This window comes from Dinoponera quadriceps, unplaced genomic scaffold (assembly GCF_001313825.1).
Source record: "Dinoponera quadriceps isolate SergipeBrazil2010 unplaced genomic scaffold, ASM131382v1 scaffold1565, whole genome shotgun sequence".
Lineage (NCBI taxonomy): Eukaryota > Metazoa > Arthropoda > Insecta > Hymenoptera > Formicidae > Dinoponera > Dinoponera quadriceps.
Window position 1 is genome coordinate 2,427,138 of NW_014556124.1, and position 20,421 is coordinate 2,447,558.

Genomic DNA, 20,421 nt, shown 5'->3' on the forward strand with positions numbered 1-20,421 from the left:
GGAGGGAAAAGTGCGGGAGAGCGGAGATATTCGTGCGATTATTTTTGCGTAGCGGGATGCGCAGCTTTGCGTAGTCGCAAGCGGTAACACACCACGCTCCAAAGCTCTCTCTTTCTCTCTCTCTCTGCAAACGTAAATTCGGCGCCGTGACTCACCTCAACCTCGAACATTTCGAATCGTCGGCTCCGAGCGCCGATCTCCGCGTTCTGCAAGAGATGGCATTCTTTACGATCGAGAATGCGCTCCTACCTCGCGCGGTTTCGCACGAGAGCACTCTCGGCGGCGGATCGGTCCGGCGAGAATCGCGCGGTCACCTGAAATCATTTCCTCCACGGCGAGGGAAGCAGGAGGAGGAGGAGTGATTACGTGGTTTCCCCGTAGCCTCGCTCTCCGAAGTCTCTTATCTCTGCCATAAAAAAAAACGGAAACGCAACGTGGGCAAACAGGCGATAAAGTTCGCGATTCTCCTCGTGTACTTTACTCGGCCGAGTAAACTCGCGCGGGAGAGCCGGAGGGAAAGAGAGAGGGGGGAGAGAGAAATCCCGGGATACGCGCCCGTCTTCTTCTAGTCCGTCCCGCACGCACACTGAGAAAAGGAAATTGAAATCTGTTTTGGTCTTTAAACGCAAATGCTTAATTTTTGAACATAAAATATTTATATATATTCAATATACGTATATATATATATATTCTATATTAAAAGTTTGAATATTCGTATTTAAATACCAAAACAAGAATGTCCAGAGTTAAGAACGCGTCCAGAGACTTTAAAGAGACAAAAAAAAATTAGGCGAATCAACTAAATGTCAGTTGTGTCACGTAGACAATTAATGTTTACCGGTTGGAACTAATTTTTAGTTATAGAAACTGATTATTTTCCCGCGCGTCCGTCTCCTCGCAATTTCGGCCCCGCGAATTTTCGCAGTGACGCGGCCCGATCGGTTGACGCAACACGTCCCGTCGATTGAGGTGTTAGCAGCTTTGTTACGTCGCAACAATCTGCAGCGCGAGCCGCGGAGTGGGAGCGCGGGTACACAAGGTCTTTACGTGTTCCGCTCGTTCCCGGCGAATATCGCGAAGCGGTTCGAAGTGGTCGCCGCGCTGCATTAATTAAATAAATTAAATTAAATTCCAGCGCGACACTTAAGAGGCGGCGCGCCTCTTTCTCGTTCGCACGGTCGACGACAACTACGGCTCGATTTATGCCGTAATTCTAGACAAAATCGTAGGACTCGTAAGAATTTGCGATTGGAATTGTAATGTTGTAATTCTAAACAGAATCATAGGTAAGGCTTGTAACTTATTCTCCTAAGACTAGCAAGAACTTATGAATAAATCTGTAATTTTATGTGCACACATCGTATATCGTACGATCACTCATAAACATCTACGATTTCTCATGAATTTTACAGATAGCTAGAAACTGTTAGTAAAGTTACGGCTTGTGACAGTTTGTGTACAATTTTGTTTCACCTAACATTTCCGATGTTGTTACTATATGTAATAAATCGAAACATAAATTTACATTGGATGTTTAATTTTGAAGAAGAATATAGCAGGTAGAGAACATATGTAACAGCTTTAATATTACTGGCCACAAAACTACTTTTTAGAAACTACATGCGTATATATGTTGCACTTCAAGTGAGATATTGTTTAACCTTGCAACTTCTCCTTTCCTTTACTCGCAACTCTCAAATGACAGCTCGTTACGTTAAGATCCACTTGAACCTACAAACCCATTAGAGTATTTAAAGATAGATTCTTATAGGTCTATACGACGCATGGAAATATTTTGCAGCATCTAGTGGACTCTATTCTTTAGTCACTAATTGTAACTATGAACGTATAACGATGTGAACGATACGGATGCTGGTACAAAATTGCGGCTTACGTGAAACTGTAATTCAAATGTTTACGATTACTACTCGTAATTTACGATTGTACGATTTATGCTGCAATTCTAAACCGAATCATAAGACTCGTAACTTGTCCGTAAGATTCGTAAGAACTTATGAATATATCTGCAATTCTATGTACGTCGTATGATTACTCGTATATATTTAATATTATTATGATTTCTCATAAATTTTATGGCTGGTTAGAAGCTGTCGACAAAGTTACAATTTGTGAACTTTATTCATACATACATTCATACATTCATTTTCATATATTTGCATAGAATTGCATTATAATTTTGTGCGTAAAACATACGATTACTCGTAAATATCTATGATGTTTTTGTAAATATTATGAAGAAACTATCTATAAGTCATAAGTATTGTAGAAAATTTCTTAATTTTCTTAACTTCTTAAATTTCTTAACTGTTAAAAAATATGAACAAAAAGTTTTTAAATTATACTTAAAACTGAATAAGTAATACGTATACTTCATGTTTAAAATAATCGAAACACTTGAACCTGTAAAATCTAAGTCGATGATTTTTTTTTATGCGTAATTCTTAAATGACAGGACAATGATATACATATCAGAAATTAGTCACTCATTGTAACTATAAACATGCAACGATAAGCAGTACAGTCAGTCGCAGTAACGATTGCAACAGTTTTTTTTTACGTGCTTCAGAATATTCAAAAGATACTGCAGATGTAAAGATCGTTATTTCCGATGAGAAAAACCTCACATTCACGAACATGCGCAGTAGGTGGCCAGACAGCTGTCAAAATTACAAATATACATGTAATTTTGACATGTACATATCTAATTTTGACAATTTGATATAAAATTTACTCAGATTCTTACGATTGCTTCGTAAGCTATGACTTACGATTTATTTATAAATTTGATTAGAATTGCAGCATTAGTCTCGCGATGCAAGAGGATAGACGGACAGACATATGCTTTTATTATTATCCTACATTTCCTCTGAGAACGTTATTGCTGCAGCATTACAGCACAAATTAATATCGAAAGGAAAGAAGGAAAGACGATTACAAAAAAAAAAAAAAAAAAAAACGAAGACAAACCGGGGAACTTAGGGACGGGCTTGATTTTTCTCGGAAAATGAAATAGCGCAAGAACGGCGCGTTTATCTCCCCTGAATCAGATCAAACAAAGGAGGAACAAACAGACGCACGTGTCGTGTCGCGGGAGGAAGAAGAGCGTAGCTCTCCGTGTCTGCGTAGTCGTTCGCATTCTGCAGATGTAAAGATCGTTATTTCCGATCATTTATCCCGGGCGATCGGCGCACCTTCGCCGATTATTATTCCCGTTTGACACGTGTGTAACCTATCCGCCGAAAAAATGCGAGCCGGCCGTGTGCGAAAGTGTGTCGTCACGCACGGGGAGGTTGAAAACCACTGGCCTCCGTATTTATCGAGTGAGTCGTTCCATTCGCGGCTGTGCGAGCGAGCGCGCGACCGCTTTCTTTTTCACCGAACACACGAGCTACCTCCGGCTCCTCGAGTGTGAACTTTCTGTTAGCCAGTCGCGGCACGTTCGGATACGTGTATTGGAAATCTCACGGTGGTGGCATCGTCATCGTCGGCCGAATTGTCCGACTTTCGCGGTCCCGCGCGAGAACGGAAGTCGCAAGGCGACATGCGCGTGAATGCCGCGCGGAAGGTGAAAGGGTCGCCGAAGAGGTTCCCTCCCTGAGTGAACAGGCATGTGAGCGAAGGTGATAATGCGTTCATCAGCCAATACAAGCCAAAGATAAGATTTATCGTTCAAGATTAATCATTCAACTCGCAAGCGGATCCTCGCTCGCGGCTCCGAGCGACCTACTTGGCTTGAATGATCAAACCCGTCTGAAAAAGGGACTAGAAGAGGGGCTTCCGAATTAAAATTGGAAAAACAGAAGCGACGAACGTTTGGCGCGACAAAATTGCTTTCGGATTCTCATTTATAGATCGGGACCGTAAATAGATAGTTGAATATCGCGGTATTCCGTGCTACGTTACCGATATTCGTCGGTGTTTGAGTTATTCAAAAGCACCGGAATGGAATAAGTAACGAGTTCAGTTTGACGGCAACACGACGACGCACGTGATGCTCCTGTGTACTCGTTCATATTCACGGTAGACAAAGTCGTGATACCGAATCCCAAAATAGCGTCCTGAAATACGCCTTTCCTGAACGTTGAAAAATATATATATGTTGCGCAGAAATATTATTATCCCGGAATCGATATGAGTGTGTGCCGAAATATCCTGCTCTATTTTACTGAAATATATTCGGGGGAAAAAAATTCTGAAAAAGACCAGATTCCAGAAATCATAAATTGGCGTTTACATTTTTCCGCGTGGAAAAAATTATCTTTCACAGCTAAAAACAGGTAAAAATTGTCTTCCCATATGAAACAATTGAAATTTAATAAATTTAGCTAATTTTTTGTTCTTGTATCTACACTGAGAAGAAAAGATTTGAACGTTTATGGTGTGAAGTATAAGGTTTGCTTAAGAACGGTTAAGATGTGAAGTATAAGGTTTGCTTCACAGAAATAAACGTTTACTTAAATACAGCGATATAAAATGTTATTCCTAGCAAATAAACAAATTAATAGAAGAAAGCTTAGATATATTTCACAAAAATATATATTCCGAAAGTTGGATTTCGAAACATTTGTCCCAGGACTCGGTTGTGGGAATTACAACTTTTCGCAGCATTACTCCGCTTCTCAAATCCGGGCACATTTTTTGCCCGAAATTTCGCGTGTCTACTACGTTTCTTCTTGTGACGCAACTATTACATTACGCTTCACATTCTTACTACTAGATAACTATTATCTAACTTCCTACTATCTCTATCTCGCTCCTTTTTTCCCCCGATTGTCGCTACCGAGAATCAGACGTCACATTCCAATTACATTCCGCGCAACGTGATTCCATGATTACGACGACGCAGTTATCACGGTTATACTCTTGCATCATTTAAATTACCAGGTATCGTTAACACGATATGGAATATATCGCAAATAGTGAAAATCCGATACACGGCGTGACTCGCGAAATGCCGAGGCGCGCGAGAGAGCGGAGTCAGCCAATCGGCCGCTCCGCGGGCCGTTTACCGGGAGAGGAAATAATCAGTCGGATACACAATGTACGTACGTTGCATGTAACCTTGCACTTGTAACAACGCTGCGCATCTCGCGCGCGCGGCCGCCTGCCTCTCGCTCGGCTCTCTTCCGCACCGCGCGAAGTCGTATCGCTCGCGGGACGACCGTATCTATCTACGATATATTTTATCGCTCTATCACCGCTAATATCGCACACGCCATTAAATCAAATCGGTCCCTTTTTCCCCCGGTTAGTACGTGTTTAAGAGGTGATACGGCAAGGTTGACACCGTTCACCGTCCGCGTTCGATTTTCGATCGCGTTTCCCCTAACGTGTGCGAAGAGAACAAACGGCCCAATTGCGCAGCGTCCGAAACAAAGTACATCCGTCCATTTAAATTTTCTTATCTGCCAGGAAAGATAATGTCAGTTGGTTAGTTTTGAAAGTCACTACCTCCGTGCCGGTGGCGATAAACAATATCTTCTCTCGACGTTCGCGCGCGCGTCGTTTTTTAACCGCAGTGAGGCACGACGCGCGCGATGTAGGTGACGTGCGTCAACATTTGACTCTTTTTCTTCTTCTTTCTTCTCGATATTCCTCGTCACATTTTCCGTCCGACCGGGTGAAATTCACGACTTCAAGCGGATCTCTCCTGAAATCGTTTCCCCGTTTCGCAGCTTTATGCCCGGCGAACCGTCCCACGAGAGGGAAATTAAAAACACGCACGCGCGAGAAATTTGTTCGGGAAAATTTGTGCAGAAATTCAATTTTCACGACGACGGGTCAACCAACACGCCCGGCTGGCTGTTGCTTCTTATTCTCGGAGACGCGATCATTCGACAGAAGAGAGAAGCGGAAACTTCCCGCGATGTAGTATGTAGATTAGGACGGTTCAAGGGGAGATTTTTACAAATGAAAGAGCGCTCCCTACGCACACACGCTCGCCGAGCCGTTTTTTTTTTTTTTCGAGTGCGGGTGTATTTCGACATGGCTGACACACTTTAGCTTCGTGTATCGATAGCATCTCGCGTGTACGAGAATAAGAGCGAACCGGAGAATAAGAACCGAGCCGGGGCGACTCGGTGTCGCGATGAGCTCCGAGAGCGACGCACACCGGCGTGCGATCTCTCTCCCGCGTGTGTACCTCGACGGAAGGAAATTTCAGAGATAAGTAGGCTGGCTCGGTCGAGCCGCGTGTCGCTCTGAAAGCCGGAATAATATTTCCCGGACGCGCGTCTCGGTGTGCATTTCAGCGAGGCGACAGCCGAAGAAAAGTGCAATCTCAGTCACGACTCCGTACCGGTGCTGTCAATTCCGCGTAATCTTCCGAGCAATCTTTCGGTAACTGAGTACACCGCGACAGTTTCAGACGTTATTGTTATCTCGGTTATCGTCGGCAAGATCGATCGTTCGGGACGTCTCGAATTAGCCGTGAACTCGTTACCGAAAACTCGGGTACTGTCAATCGCAGGACGGTCGCGATTGACTTTTTTCTTCCCGCGAGCTTCGTAACGCATCTCGCGTTACAACGAGAGCATCCGTTTTTCCAGTGACTCTGTACTTTCCTACCGGACGCGAGACTCATCGGGAGGAAAAAAAAAAGTGTCGCAGCCGTTCCGACTCGAAATTGACAGCGCCACTCCACCGGGGAGGACCCACTAGCGTTCGAAGGAAAGGAAACGGATCGCGACACGCCTCGTCGCGGTGATTGCCGCGGCTCGATCGAAATCGCGATCGACCGGCGCTGGGGGGTGGGCTTCGCGGAAAAAAGTCGTGTGTACATCCGCGCGAGATAAAAGAGCGCGATTCGACCGGTCTGCTATCGCGCGCGCTGATATACCTCCTCTCTCGCGGGGTTCGCGTATTTTTTCGGCGAAATTCGCTCTCGTCGCGCTGAGACGATGCGCGCGTCTCGGGGTCATGCCTAACGGCATCCCGCGCGCGTCCGTCTCCGCTCTCGTCGCGCACTTTGCCGCGACTTACAAAAGTAGCCGTGCCAGCCGAGCGCCAGTCGGCGAGTCGCATTCGTATTCGCGGTTCGCAACGCGCAACCGCGAACTCGGGGGGCAGCGCGTGTGCGGCGGACGTGCCTACCTTTTCGAGACGAAAACGACGTTGCGGTAGTGGAGGCGAGGAGGTTGCGCCTCGTCGTTGACAGGACTCGACGAGGGGGGCGGTCGACTTCCGCGTTGCCGGCGAGCGCCGCACTCCCGGACAAGTTTCACGGCAGGAAGATCCCCCGTGAGAACCCGCCTTCTTCGTCTCCGTTGTCGTCGTCGTCCTCGTGCACGCGGTTGCACGAGGTACGAGAACGCTGGGGGAAGTCGGCGGCGTTTGACGCGCGCTGATAGAACGCGTGCCACGCTGGAATTTCGAGACACGGGACGAGAAAGAGGGACGGAGAAGCCTTACGCGGCGTAGATAGAGCGTCGACGTGTCGCGTCGTTGGCGCGTCCTTGGCCGCGGAGCGTCGTACCGTCGTATCGTGACGCCTTCCACCAGCTTCCGCGGCAGACTGACCGGTTTCGCCGGGCCGCGTGATGATTGGACGCCTGCGCGGCGGACCGACCCGGTGCGCCAGACCGCCGCCCGGTGGAGCCACCTACTTGTTTTCCTTGCCGAGCGCGGGAGGAGGAGGGAAGCGAGAGAGCGAGAGAGAAAGCGATTGCGCGTGTGTGTGTGTATATACGTCCTGTGCGCGCTGTCAAAATACAGTGCAGTGTGGCACCTCGGGCTTTCTCGTGTACGCGATTCTCTGCTCCCGCGAGTCACCGAACGCCGACGGTGCTTCGTCCCACTCTCTCTATCTCTCTCTCTCCGGTCGGTAGACGCGAGCTCCTCCGCGAGGATCGAGAGTGCACGATAACGCGACATCACAGTGCGGTGATTCAGCTCATCGTCCGAGGGTTCGAGGGAAGAGAGAGACTCACGCTCCTTCTCGGTATTGCGATGGCGAACGCGCGGTGACGTTTCCGAATCGCAGTAACCGCAGCGGGGAGGCTCGTTCCCGCGGAATCCCAGCCGGGCGCTTTGCGCGCTGTTTGTTTTCCCGGCTTCGCGCCGATTAGTACCTTAGAAGCCTGATCGAGATGGAGCCGATGGGGCAAAACCAGCCACCGAACGTCATGAATAACGACGGCTCTGACACGAAGGGCAGGTGAGTCTCTCTCTCTTTCTCTCTCTCTCCTCGTCGAGACAGCTTCTTTCTTCTTCGGCGTGAGGGAATAATACTCGTTAAATCGGTCGATAACCCTCCGACGCAGAGAGAGCTTATCGGAATCAGCAAAAATTACGCGCGGAGGTTTACATGTCGACGATCAATTTGCATCTCGTCGTTGTTACAGCTGCCTGTTACTTCGCTATGCTAGTCAAAATTCCCTCGACGAGAGCTCGCAGAAGCATGTGCCCCGCGAGAATGGGAAGGACAAACCACCCTACAGGAATCATCACCACACAAACCGAGCCTTTGACGTCATTAATGAAATGAGAAAGTGAGTGTCTGCGTGTGTTTATGTGTGTTTATCCGCGCAAATATGTTAGGATTATACTATATTCTTGCGAGCATGTTTGTAAGAATAAGCTTCACTATGTATCGTGTATCTGCAAATAGTACAGATAAATGGATATATTTATTCTGCATTTTGGGGAAACTTTCTCTGAAACGCATAATGGTACGAGACTGAAATAAGCAAGGCACGAGTAATGTGTAATACTTTACATTGTGGCGAGAATATAATGGAGTAAAGAAGAAGACACGAGCTAAAACTAAGATATAATATTAATGTAACTACAGACTACTGTCACTATTTAATATATACTCAAATAGCTATCAAGGTATATCCCACACAGCACAAATATTCAAAAGATATTCCAGAGAAATCAAACATCTCTGGGACGTCTCTGGGATGTCTCTTGAATTGTTTCACATTTATGCTGTATGAGATCCACACATCAAATACATGTTACGATAAATATAATTTGTTAGGCCGGGGAAGATTTATTCCGTCAATAAAGAATATGGGAATTACGTGAGAGTGTGAGTAACGCTGTTTCTTTTCAGGAAAAATTTACTGTGCGACGTTATCCTGGTGACAGACAGTGGCCTGGAAGTGCCAGCTCACAAAATGGTCTTGGCCGCGTGCAGTCCCTATTTCTACGCCATGTTCACGAGTTTCGAGGAACGCGACCAGGAGAGGATAACGCTGCAAGGTGTGGATTATTCCGCACTGGAATTACTAGTGGATTACGTCTACACGGCCGAGGTCCACGTCACGGAGGACAATGTACAAGTGCTCCTCCCCGCCGCGAATTTGTTGCAACTGACGGACGTCCGCGACGCTTGCTGCGATTTTCTACAGGCCCAGTTGCATCCGTCCAATTGTCTCGGCATTAGAGCGTTCGCGGATCTGCACGGATGTCTCGAGCTGTTGGCGCACGCGGACAGCTACATCGAGCAGCATTTTTCGTAAGTCGCGTACCAGCCGTCGGTCCCGATCGGATTAGCGATTTTACAGTCGTTCGTATAATGTGGATTATAGAGAAGTTGTCGACGCTGAGGAATTTTTAACACTGGCGCCTCAGCAAGTGGCTAAGCTCATTTGCAGCGATCGCCTAATGGTACCTACCGAAGAGAAAGTGTTCGAGTGCGTTATCTCGTGGGTACATCATGATCTCGAGAAAAGGCAAAACGACCTGGCTCTGTTAATGGAGCACGTGCGTTTACCTTTGCTCTCTCAAGAATACCTAGTCCAACGCGTGGAGGAGGAACCACTTCTCAAAGCGAATTTACAATGTGAGTTTGCTACTAATAATATTATTACATAAAGCGGAGCGTGCCTGAGCACGTATTTAATCCTAGACATACTTGTTATCTCGGTCTTTGAATAAAAATATTCAAATTTTCAATATAAAATATATGTACATGTATTCAATACGTACTAATATTTTATGTTTAAAGATTGAGCATTCGTATTTAATAACCAAAACAACAAGAATGTCCACAGTTAGGTATATATCCAGGCATTCGTACTTTTATCTTATATATAGAAGGGAAACGATTTTATAAATAAATAAATTATATATATATATATGCGTGTATGAATACGTCCCGTGCCAAAGAATTTCGTGTTCAGTTCACGTGGCTATTAATGGACCACATAGCAAAGCATACTATAAAAGTTTTAACTACGTTACGTATGGATGTACGCTAGATGATGTTTTAAGAAAGCAAATAATATATTTTATGTTTATAACGTTTTTACTAATGATAATCGCTCATGGCTAGAATGGAAATTGTATCATGTATCATATATGGCGCACGTGACACATATCATGTTAAAGGCTTACAGATATAATCATATGAGCCAGTGAGAACCTGATACGTACATGTACAAGTGTAAATAAGAGAGAGTGATATCTCTAGAACATAAACACTCGAAAAACAAACGTCTCGATTCCGTTTGGGCTTTCTTCAGTGCGGAACGAAGTAAAATTATCGAACTGAGACGCGCAGAATAGATACAGTCACGAGATATCGATAACGATAAATTAATGTAAAATAAATGATGTCTCATTAAATGCTGCAGACGTGGAAAATAATCGAGATACCATTCTTTCTTATTTGCTTAAGCTCGCACATCTGTGCATCGGGTTTTCATTGGCTCATTAATTATATATCATTTTCCTTTTGTGCAGGTAAGGATTTTTTGATCGAGGCCCTAAAATATCATTTATTGAAGGGCGAGCAGAAATCTCTATTTAAAACCCCACGTACGAAGCCGAGACAACCGAGGGGATTGCCGAAAGTGTTGCTCGTCGTCGGCGGTCAAGCCCCGAAGGCGATTAGAAGTGTCGAATGTTACGACTTCAAAGAGGAGAAATGGTATCAAGTTTCCGAGCTGCCAACGCGACGTTGCAGAGCTGGTAAAAGTGATTCATCTTGCGTTACTCGAACGATTGTTTCCTCTGCTTTTATGCAAAATGTCACGTACGCGTTTGCCGTAGGACTTTGCGTCCTAGGCGGACGCGTGTACGCCGTTGGTGGATTTAACGGATCGCTCAGAGTACGAACGGTCGATATCTACGACGCGGCGGCGGACCAATGGTCACCCTGTCCCGAAATGGAAGCAAGGAGGTCAACTCTCGGTGTGGCGGTGCTTGGCAATTTGGTTTATGCTGTATGTCCCTTTTACTATTTTCTTCCTTGTCTTCCCTCGTATTCTTAGCTTATTGCAAGTCATATTTCAAGTTGCAACTCAGAAGAGCCGATCTCAGAGGCACAACGTTTATACAAGAGCGCACAGATTACATTTTTTTTTTCTTGAATTGCGATTTTGTATTAACACAGACGTGAAAACAATTTAGCTGTCAAAAATATGAGAAAAATGAATTTCATTCTTGAAAAAGTAAGAAAATAGTGAATCACTAATGAAATTCACTTTATGAACATTATGTCCTTGCAGCCATTATTACGATCTATTTTCTTGGAATCTTCCGTTTTGTCTCTAAAGGAATAAGTTGTTGAATATGAATTCGTGTGATCGAGTTTTCTTTTTAAATGACTCGAATCGAATAAGAAAAAGGTAAAAAAGAAAAGAGTTCTTTTTCCTACAAAAATGAGAAAAAGTGAGATGTTTCTAAATAAGTAAGGAAAAATGAATCTGTGCCCGTATCGAAAAACTGTTTTCATGTTTCGTATTCATATTTAAAATTTAATTAAATATAATAAACTTGGATGAAATATATCGTCGTTTTTGTTTCACGTGAACGTAGGTCGGCGGCTTCGACGGCTCTACGGGATTAAATTCAGCCGAAGTGTACGATCCGCGGACTCGCGAATGGAGACCGATAGCTCGAATGTCAACGCGACGCAGCAGTGTGGGAGTCGGAGTTGTCAAGGGATTGCTCTACGCCGTGAGTGTATTGTTCTATTTTTAGTTATAAAACAATCTTCGCCCCATTGTGCGTTTAATACAGAGAGAGAGACGTCGCGATTAGGTCGGCGGTTACGATGGAGAATCCCGTCAGTGTCTCTCCAGTGTCGAGTGTTACAATCCAGAGAAGGATAAATGGAAACCCGTGCCTGAGATGTCCGCGCGTCGTAGCGGTGCCGGCGTCGGCGTGCTGGATGGAATTCTATACGCGGTGGGAGGCCACGACGGGCCGCTGGTTCGCAAAAGCGTGGAAGCGTTTAATCCGGACACGAATCAATGGAGTCCCGTCAGCGACATGGCGCTTTGCCGTCGGAACGCCGGTAAATCGTCCAATACTTCTTAGCATGTCAATTCCTTTTCAGAACAGTAGAATGCTTGAACTTGGAGTGAGAGTTGGGAAAGAAATCACGCAAGACTGCAAGGCACGCAAAGTTACAAATGTTACTTATCGGATCGCTCCTTGTTACCGAATTTGTTTCTCCGATCTCTATTCTGTTGCTGCGGAAATTGAGCTCTTTCTTGCCGTGTAGTCGTATCAATCCCTCGAATGTCGCCGTATGCTAATTACTAATTATCATAAATATTCTTCGGGACCGAATGTTACAACCGACAGGCGTGGTGGCGTTGAACGGACTTTTGTACGTGGTGGGCGGCGACGACGGTTCGTCCAGTTTGGCGTCGGTGGAGGTGTACTCGCCCAGGACCGACACCTGGACGACCCTGCCGACCTGCATGGGAGTCGGGCGCAGTTACGCGGGTGTGGCGATCATCGACAAGCCGATGGCCCCCGCTACGACGATGTGAGGTCTACAGTCCGCTGGGCATGCGACGGAACAGAACACGGACCCGAGTGCCGAGACATCGGACTCCTCGCGGGAAGCCGGGCCCAGCGGCGTGCAACAAGTACAGCATCGCGGCGCGAGTCACAACTGTCAGGGGCCGCGTTGCGTGTGTCAGATATACGAGAACGGCGAGCTGGCCGCGGTGATGATGAACCAAGGCCGGAATAACCAGGAGAACGGCGCCTATCAGAACGTGGCTCACGCCGCGGCGCGTCGCTTTCAAAACCGTCCCTGCAATAACACGGTACAGATTCATCAGAATTCGAATCCATTTTATCAAAATACGATCGACTTGATACGTAATCGGGGTCGACCGCAGCCGCAGCAGCCGCCGCAGCAGCCGCCGCAGCAACAGCAGGAACCGGAGGAGAACATTTACGAGCGGCTGGACAACGATGACGACGAAGACGACGGCGCGAACGCGCGCGACGCTCCGCGAAACGAGTCCCTGGCGCCGAACAATCCGGATCACATGTACGAGAGAATCGGCGAGCGGATATCCTGCAGCGGCAGAGCGCATTGTCCCGGTTACAGATATCACCGATTAAATCACGTGTCCGCTCATAGCTTCCTCAACGACGTGGACGGCGCCAGGAACGCGAGCCAATACGATCAACTGAGGCACATTTATCTGGATTATTCTCGACTGAGCGGTAACCTATGCCAAAGCTCCCTGAGCAGATTAGGCCGTAACTGCTTCTCGACGGAGAACATCGCGTACGCCTCCACCAGACGCTCCGTTCATCCCTTCGTTTACAACAATTGCACATGCTCGTATTGCAGGCACGTGGACGCGAGATACCTCTGCCAGCACTGCCACAATTTGCACAACAGGCTACGATATCAGGAGGCCGCCGCGACCTCTAGGCATTACGTGTACCAACTGTCGAGAAACTGCCGATGTCCCTTCTGCCGCGGCGAATATCCCTACACGAAGTTCCCTATCAACGGCCCTCGCGCCGCCGAGCTCTTTAGAATGGAATGCTGCCACTGCAGGAACCCGGCCAGCTGCAGTTGCCGCGGTAAAATCCCGTCCGACGCGAGTTCGGCGATTTACATCGGCAGATACCTGGATTGGATCAGTCGGACTGGCCAGTCCGTCAACAATCCTCTCTACGCCACGATTCACGTCGGTAGGATAGACCGTGCTTCCGGGAGTAACGCGTCCAACAGCGGGAGCAATCAGCCGGCCGATCCCGGGCCCTCGACGTCTAATAACGCGACCTCTCGATTCAACGAGCCGAATTCGTCGATCCTGCGATCGGTATTCGCCCCGGCCGCCGCCGCCTCCACGTCGAACGCTTTCATCTGCCCCGTCAACCGATACGTGGAGCGCCAACACACCTGCGACGACTCTTGCATTCGCGGTCAAAGCAGCGGCTTAGCCGGGATATGCCAGCTGCTCGGCAGATGCGAGAGAACGGAATGCAATCATGGGAGATTGTCAGTGCACTGGTGGTTCGTCAACAAGTGGCTCCCCATGTGGAACTCGCATCATCTCGAGCGAAACGTGGACGGCGCGCCGTACGTGGACGAAGCGTCGCGGGAACAGCGGGAAAGCGACAGCGACGATTCTTAAGTCACGGGGAAAGTTGTAGTCCGAGTACCTGCCGCGCCTCACAAGCCGTATATCTTCCTGCGTTCGCTCCAGCCGTTTCGCGACGCGATTCTGATTTTTTCCGCTCGATTCAGCACTCGCAACGAAACGAATGCCGCTCTCTTGGTAGATATTTTAACGATGTAACGATAACTTCGCGCCGTACACGCCGTGACAATAAATTTAGATATACGGCGTTCCCGGAATATCCCCGGGATTTTGCACAAATGCGTCTTCTTTCGGTCACGTAGATACGCGATTACTTAGCTGGCGACTTGCGCGGGCTTATTTTAACGCAAGTAAGGCATATCTCTTTCGAATTATGTAGATCTGTGCGCTCCACAGCGTTGCTCCGATAAACACTTGAATTCGTAGAGTTGTAACATACAATAACGCGTGCGAATTTGTGAGACATTTATTCTAGGTGTGTCGCGTTCGAGGCCTATTCAGACGAACTTGCGTGGTGGAAGTATTAGTAAATGTCTCGGAATGGTAAAGGGTTCTTTTAACTTTGACCCGTCGGTAGTTGGACTAATTTAGCATTTCAGCTGTGATATGTGTTAGATCGAGCATACGGTCGATCTAATTCACGGGCTAATCCTGCGGGCTAGGTACCGCGTCGCGATGTTAAAACCGTCGTCCGCGTCGTATATCCTTTCTAAGTTCTCTGCGTCGGAAGAGAGCGCGTTCCGCGTCTCCGAAGAAATCAGGTGAAAAGAGAGAAAGAGAGAGAGAGAAATACCTAGCAGAGTGTACAAAGTACATGCTCGAACAAATCTTATCAATATATCTTATAGGCATCGCGTATCGAGCGAAACAGCCGCTCATCTCGTATGTCTTATCATTGTTGTAATATTTTATCTCGCGATATTTTCGGTGTACTCCCTTGTCGATGTAGTCAGTATTAAGTTATCTCTACACATTACTTGGAACTATTAAGCCGTGAGTGTTCGCGTTATCGTCGATACTTAGCGGTATCGTCCATCGCTCATTTACAAATAAGAATAATAACCAACGCGTGTCCGACGCGTTATCATGGTCATTTGCGAATCGATCGGTCTCTTATATGATTTCAAGCAACACACGGATTTAGTGACGCCGACACTCACGTGTCAAGTTTTACGGATATGTAATTGTATGTATATGTATAAATACATGTATTTGCGCATGCACATGATTGTATAGCGCTTCCAAACGAGATATCCTCCATGAGGATAAGTACAGCGGACGATTGTACACATGCTTTACCATAGTTCTGAGTTCCACGGAAAAGGTTAAATAATGTTTGATACATATATGTGCAATATAGTATCTTTTCGACCTGGACTGTAATGTTCGTACCGTATATTTAGCGTGTCATAATCGTGTCGGCATAAGAAAAAAAGGTATACCGTTTGTAATATATGTTACTGTGCAAGCGAGAGTGCTACATATAAATATTTTATCACAAATTGTTTTCTTGCGCGTAACTGATCAAGAATATCGGTTCTTTTTCTTCGTATTAAGAAATATACTCAAAAATCCTATCTCTTCTTTATGTACAAATAATTACACAAATAATTACACACCTATATCCTGTGATTAAGGTATATTTTGTTGCACGAATACGAAACACAGTTAGTTTAATTTGTTTAATTAAATCATGATTGCATATATCAGATTTCACCGGGTAAAAGCGTGAGATAATTAGTCGTACCTGTGTGCGTTTGTTGCTACGAATTGGTGTCGAGACGTTCCTCCCGCGTACTATTCTCAAAGTCTCTTAACAACTTTTCGACTTGTTTCGCGTAATTGGCGGAGATCTTGTGATCGATATCGTAGACCTAGAAAATGAAATGCGTAATGTCACAGATATCACAGAAAGAAAAATACATTTCAGATTTGAAAGAGAAAAAGCACACATATACACGCAAACACACAAATACCTTTTTGGTAAAATGGATTTTGAGCCTTTTATCTTGGAACATCATCCTTTCGCTGATTATTAAGTTATTGAAGATTTTCACACGCAGTGGTCTTAATTTCTTTTGGAACTTTTGTGTGTTTCCCGCGCACTTTTCCTCTAGCTTTTGTATTTTGAAGTGTATCTTTCTTCCGTTCCTGCCCAAAAAATCTACTCTCTTATTGAGCTTTCTTATGTCGTTGTACGCGTGCTGGTAATTCTTTCGTATATTTTCTCGTAATTCTGCGGAAAGCTATAAATATTACGACAAACGATTAATACGTATTTTATATTTATGTCATTGTAGTTCTTATTGAAAAATTGAATATGAAAAATTAAATCAATCACCTGTTCCATTTTAGTCGTGACTACAGTTTTACATTCGTACGACATGTTCGGATATTTGTTGAGCATTTCGTCGACTCGTGCTTGACTAGCCGTAATCCACGTCTCGATCTTAGCATCTACCTTGTCGTCATCATAGTCGATCAAGAAGGTATCCTCATTTGTAACGTTATCCTGCACTCTCGCCAATACTTCGGAGCTCCAATGTAAAATATAATCTCTCTCGTTCATGAGACTTTTCCATGTTTCGGGCGTTCTACTCGTAATTTGCCCCATCTTCGTTAAGCTGTAATTAGAAGATAAAAATTTTAGTAAAGTCAACATGAGATTGTCAATTTAAAGATGTTTCATGTTTAATATTTCTTTTGTCTAATTTTGTGGCGTCTAAATACACGTCTAAATCTTTTGGTTCTTTTCTTCTAGATCATTCAGTATATTTTCTATAGTTCACTTCAAGGCAAGTTGAAACTTATAATTTTCGTCGTACTGCCCTTTACCTGAACTTTTGAAGATTTAAACAAGTCTTAATAGATTCATAAAATTTTTTGTAAGTTTTTGTGGCCGAAATAATATGTCTGGTTTGTACAACGAAAAATTTACGAACGTTATATTATTTAACTGAAAATTTCGACTGCAAAATATATTTGCGACCTTGATTTAGTCGGAATAACTACATGATCTTCTTCTCGTTATAAATATTACCCTTTTGCTCGTCCCGTTCCAATTGAAAAACTGTAAATAAAACTACTTGTTTATTATGAGAATATTTAAATAAAATCGGCGATTACTCAACGAGATTAAATATCACGGTAAAGTGAAATAGAAGCAATTATAATTCTACATTGTTACGCCTGGGTGAAGCTCATCTAATGCCGCACAAATTTTGTTCAATGCTTATTTAGGTTATCGAAACTTGAACCGCAATACGAATTTAGTGAGTTATTTATAAATAAATGTATAATACACAGCCATTAACAAAGCCTATATGTTCATTGTTTATTCACAAACAATTTCGCTAAATCCGTAATATGACTCGTATCAATTATATAGATTATAAATAAATAAATACATAAATATGCGCAGTACATTATATACAGGGTGTCTGAAACCTTTTTTTGGGATCCATGGTGTGCAGGTGAACCAGCTGAAGCTAAACAGAAAAATCATGCATCATCAGCTCATACAGATCAATCTTTCATTAACTATTGCGTATTTTGCAAAATGATACACGACTTTCCTGTTCAGTTTCACCCGTTCTACCTGCACACCCCAAGAAAGGTTTCGGATACTCTGTACAAGCGTCAAACCTGGAAGCGTTTGTTGCGTCGCATGGTAACGGATGCTTGCCCTACTTTATTCGAATATCACCGTGCTTCCGACGAGACGCAGCGGACATCGGTTACGAGCACCGAGAAACACCTCGTTCAGATCAGTCCGGGCCGATTGACCGCTGAAACGCTCGTTCGTCACACTTGATCCTCGTTCGGAATTCGCTCTCGACATGTGAAAAGACGCGACGAATGCGCGGAGCAATTGCGATTCCGATTTCGATCCGACACGAACGAACGTGTTACGATCACGTGACGTCGTACGATCGTACAACGTTAGTTTATTCAACAACTGTCGAAGTGGCTTCGACATAATAATCGCTGTTGCTTCTGCTAACGTTAATTGTTTGCCTCAATTTTTCGAATATTAAATCCATTTCGGGGATTTCGCAGGTTCTGAATGACGAGGTTCTGAAAAAATTATGAATCATGCGCGACCGAACGTTGACGAACGTACTGATTGGTACATCGGGAATCGACCGCCATCTTGCGATCAGTTCAGAAACAGTTCGCAGCGCGGAAGTACGGTTGAAAAGCCGGTCCGCACCTCTCGCGGTTTCGACTCGCTCAAAGTGAGTCTCACGCCGAAATTATCGTTGCTGGGAGTGCCGAAAACGAGTGCCGTGCGTTTGTCGTATCGACAAGACGCGGATAGTCGCCGAACGCGAGCATCTCAAAGCCGGGTGTGCCGCCGGGCCAGGGGTCGATCGTTCGTCGCACGATGGCCGCTTGAAGTTCGTCCGGTAAACACCAACCGACAGTAACACAACATCAATGGTATAATTTCCCATTCGATAACACAACTGTTGCATACGCGCGCACGCGTTATATCGCATTTACATTGTTGGGTGGGAAATTGTACATGTGATGTTATGTTACTGTTAGTTGGTGTTCACTTGGTCGACTCACCGCCCTATGTGATTTTGATCTGCCGAGGATGAGTCTGGCGCGCAAATTAACGCGTCGGCAATCACGAGTAAGGGGAAAGTAAATTTCACAGCGAAACATCGTTCGAGTATCGGCGTAAGTGTATAAATTGCGGTACTTGGCGCCAAAGATGTTTATCGATGTTCGAAATTATCGGATATTCAATATTATTTCAATTTCTATGTGAACATATTGAATAGGAAAAATATGAATAACAAGTCGGATAAATATTTTTTAACTGACCGATATTTCATTGAATATTTATTGAAAAGCGTATGTTTTAAAATAAGAGCATGCTGCATTTCGATATTGTCAATATCGAACATCTATAATACATGTATAATAATATGAATTGTAGCAGATTTTCATTACTGGCAGTGAATCGGAACGTAGTCGTAATTTATGAATTTCGCCGAAAAGACACGCGAAAAAACGTAAGCGTTAACCCATTTCGGTCTGCTAAAATAATTGACATTCACGAGTATTGTTTTAGGGTAAGTGGGACTCAAAAAATCTAAGATCAAAATTTTTCGATAAGTCGTTTTCTCTCAAAAATAGTCGAAACATCGATTTATTATTTGTTATTGTTTTTAATTAATTAATTAAAAAGGTGATTTCTTCTCGATATCGACATCTCTACTTGACGCCGGTAGTACCGAGTGAAACTGGCGCTTCGATACTTCGAGAATCGCAATCGTCGCGATACACGCAAGCAAATTACAGGAGCAGATTCGAAGAATCGTCCCTCTCGCGATTTCGATCCGACGGGAGCAAGTCTCGGGTGCGAATTACGTCGAGATTGCCGAATGTAAGTTTCGCGCGCTCGTCGCGTCGGCTTGTCGTTAAAGTCGCCGAGAGCGAAACGACGGGAGTGCGCTGATCGCGTCATGGCGGCTCGAAGTTCAAACGGTTACCGTTCTCGTCCCGCCGAAACACAGCCCTGCGCGACGGGAGTGTCGTGAGAAAGTTTCGCGCGTCTGTCTGAATTACCGGTGAGCGACCGTCGAAGGTAAACATCTCGGCGAAACGGAAGTGCCGTGCCAAGTGTCGCGCGTTGTCGGCGATTCCAGCCCTGGTCTCTCGTCGAGGGAAATGCAGGTGAGCAAGTGTAACGATACAGCCGACGATAAAACGGAGGTCGCAAGCGCGCGACCTTTCCTCCTCGAGTCATAACCGCCCATGTGTATTCATAATCGCGACGGGTGCCCCGTACGGTGGCGGCGCGTAGCGACGGCGTCGTGACGCTAACGCCCGCGCGCTATTGATAAATTCTTCCGGCATGGTAAATACGCCGGTACGCTGGAAAAGCGGCTGAAATTACGCGGAAAACGGAGCCGGCCGCGTCTTTCACACAGTCGACCTGAATGCGTGTCGAGTTCGCGAGGGAATGAGGCGGTGCGCGCTGGGAAACGTGGAAACGACGCGAGACGTCGGTTGCCGGCTCGCATTGAACGCACCGTTTCCCGTCCCTCCTTCCCGTCCTCCCCCC

General features: G+C 45.5%; 4 protein-coding genes across 10 annotated transcripts in view; 2 read left to right on the plus strand and 2 right to left on the minus strand.

Annotated features, from left to right (window-relative positions):
* Positions 1 to 7,525, minus strand: part of LOC106746718 (dual 3',5'-cyclic-AMP and -GMP phosphodiesterase 11) — a 38,215-nt gene extending 30,690 nt beyond the window's left edge. Inside the window, exons 1-2 of one of the 2 annotated variants that reach the window (XM_014623577.1) lie at positions 7,114 to 7,525; positions 156 to 406 (exon numbers count right to left, since the gene is read on the minus strand). The gene's annotated coding sequence lies outside the window, so the exon portion shown is untranslated. The remainder of the gene's footprint in view (positions 1 to 155; positions 407 to 7,113) is intronic. The other variant, XM_014623578.1, reaches the window with a different exon arrangement.
* A 106-nt stretch (positions 7,526 to 7,631) lies between these two features.
* Positions 7,632 to 12,769, plus strand: LOC106746719 (ring canal kelch homolog). 2 transcript variants are annotated; one of them, XM_014623580.1, is made up of 9 exons: positions 7,633 to 8,176; positions 8,364 to 8,510; positions 9,080 to 9,484; positions 9,558 to 9,811; positions 10,714 to 10,941; positions 11,023 to 11,195; positions 11,791 to 11,931; positions 12,016 to 12,271; positions 12,565 to 12,769. In XM_014623580.1, the coding sequence occupies exons 1-9, from the start codon at positions 8,109 to 8,111 to the stop codon at positions 12,753 to 12,755; spliced, it is 1,863 nt and encodes a 620-aa protein (XP_014479066.1). In that variant the 5' UTR covers positions 7,633 to 8,108; the 3' UTR covers positions 12,756 to 12,769. The 2 variants fall into 2 exon arrangements, with proteins under 2 accessions (XP_014479065.1, XP_014479066.1); XM_014623579.1 differs by having other exon boundaries at positions 7,632 to 8,176; positions 10,714 to 11,195.
* The window catches only part of LOC106746722, a 56,387-nt gene continuing 45,522 nt past the window's right edge, over positions 9,557 to 20,421 (minus strand). For 2 of the 5 annotated variants that reach the window (XM_014623592.1, XM_014623591.1), the window contains exons 2-4: positions 16,681 to 16,963; positions 16,316 to 16,585; positions 15,964 to 16,213 (exon numbers count right to left, since the gene is read on the minus strand). In XM_014623592.1, coding sequence (XP_014479078.1) covers positions 16,103 to 16,213; positions 16,316 to 16,585; positions 16,681 to 16,953 — 654 coding nt within the window. In that variant the 5' untranslated portion in view covers positions 16,954 to 16,963 and the 3' untranslated portion in view covers positions 15,964 to 16,102. Of the gene's footprint in view, positions 9,641 to 15,963; positions 16,214 to 16,315; positions 16,586 to 16,680; positions 17,888 to 17,984; positions 18,239 to 20,421 lie in introns of those variants that run through there. The other 3 variants (XM_014623589.1, XM_014623590.1, XM_014623588.1) reach the window with 3 other exon arrangements.
* Positions 12,763 to 15,868, plus strand: LOC106746721. Its single transcript, XM_014623587.1, has 2 exons — positions 12,763 to 13,037; positions 13,113 to 15,868. Exons 1-2 carry the CDS (start codon positions 12,939 to 12,941, stop codon positions 14,370 to 14,372), a joined length of 1,359 nt encoding a protein of 452 aa, XP_014479073.1. The 5' UTR covers positions 12,763 to 12,938; the 3' UTR covers positions 14,373 to 15,868.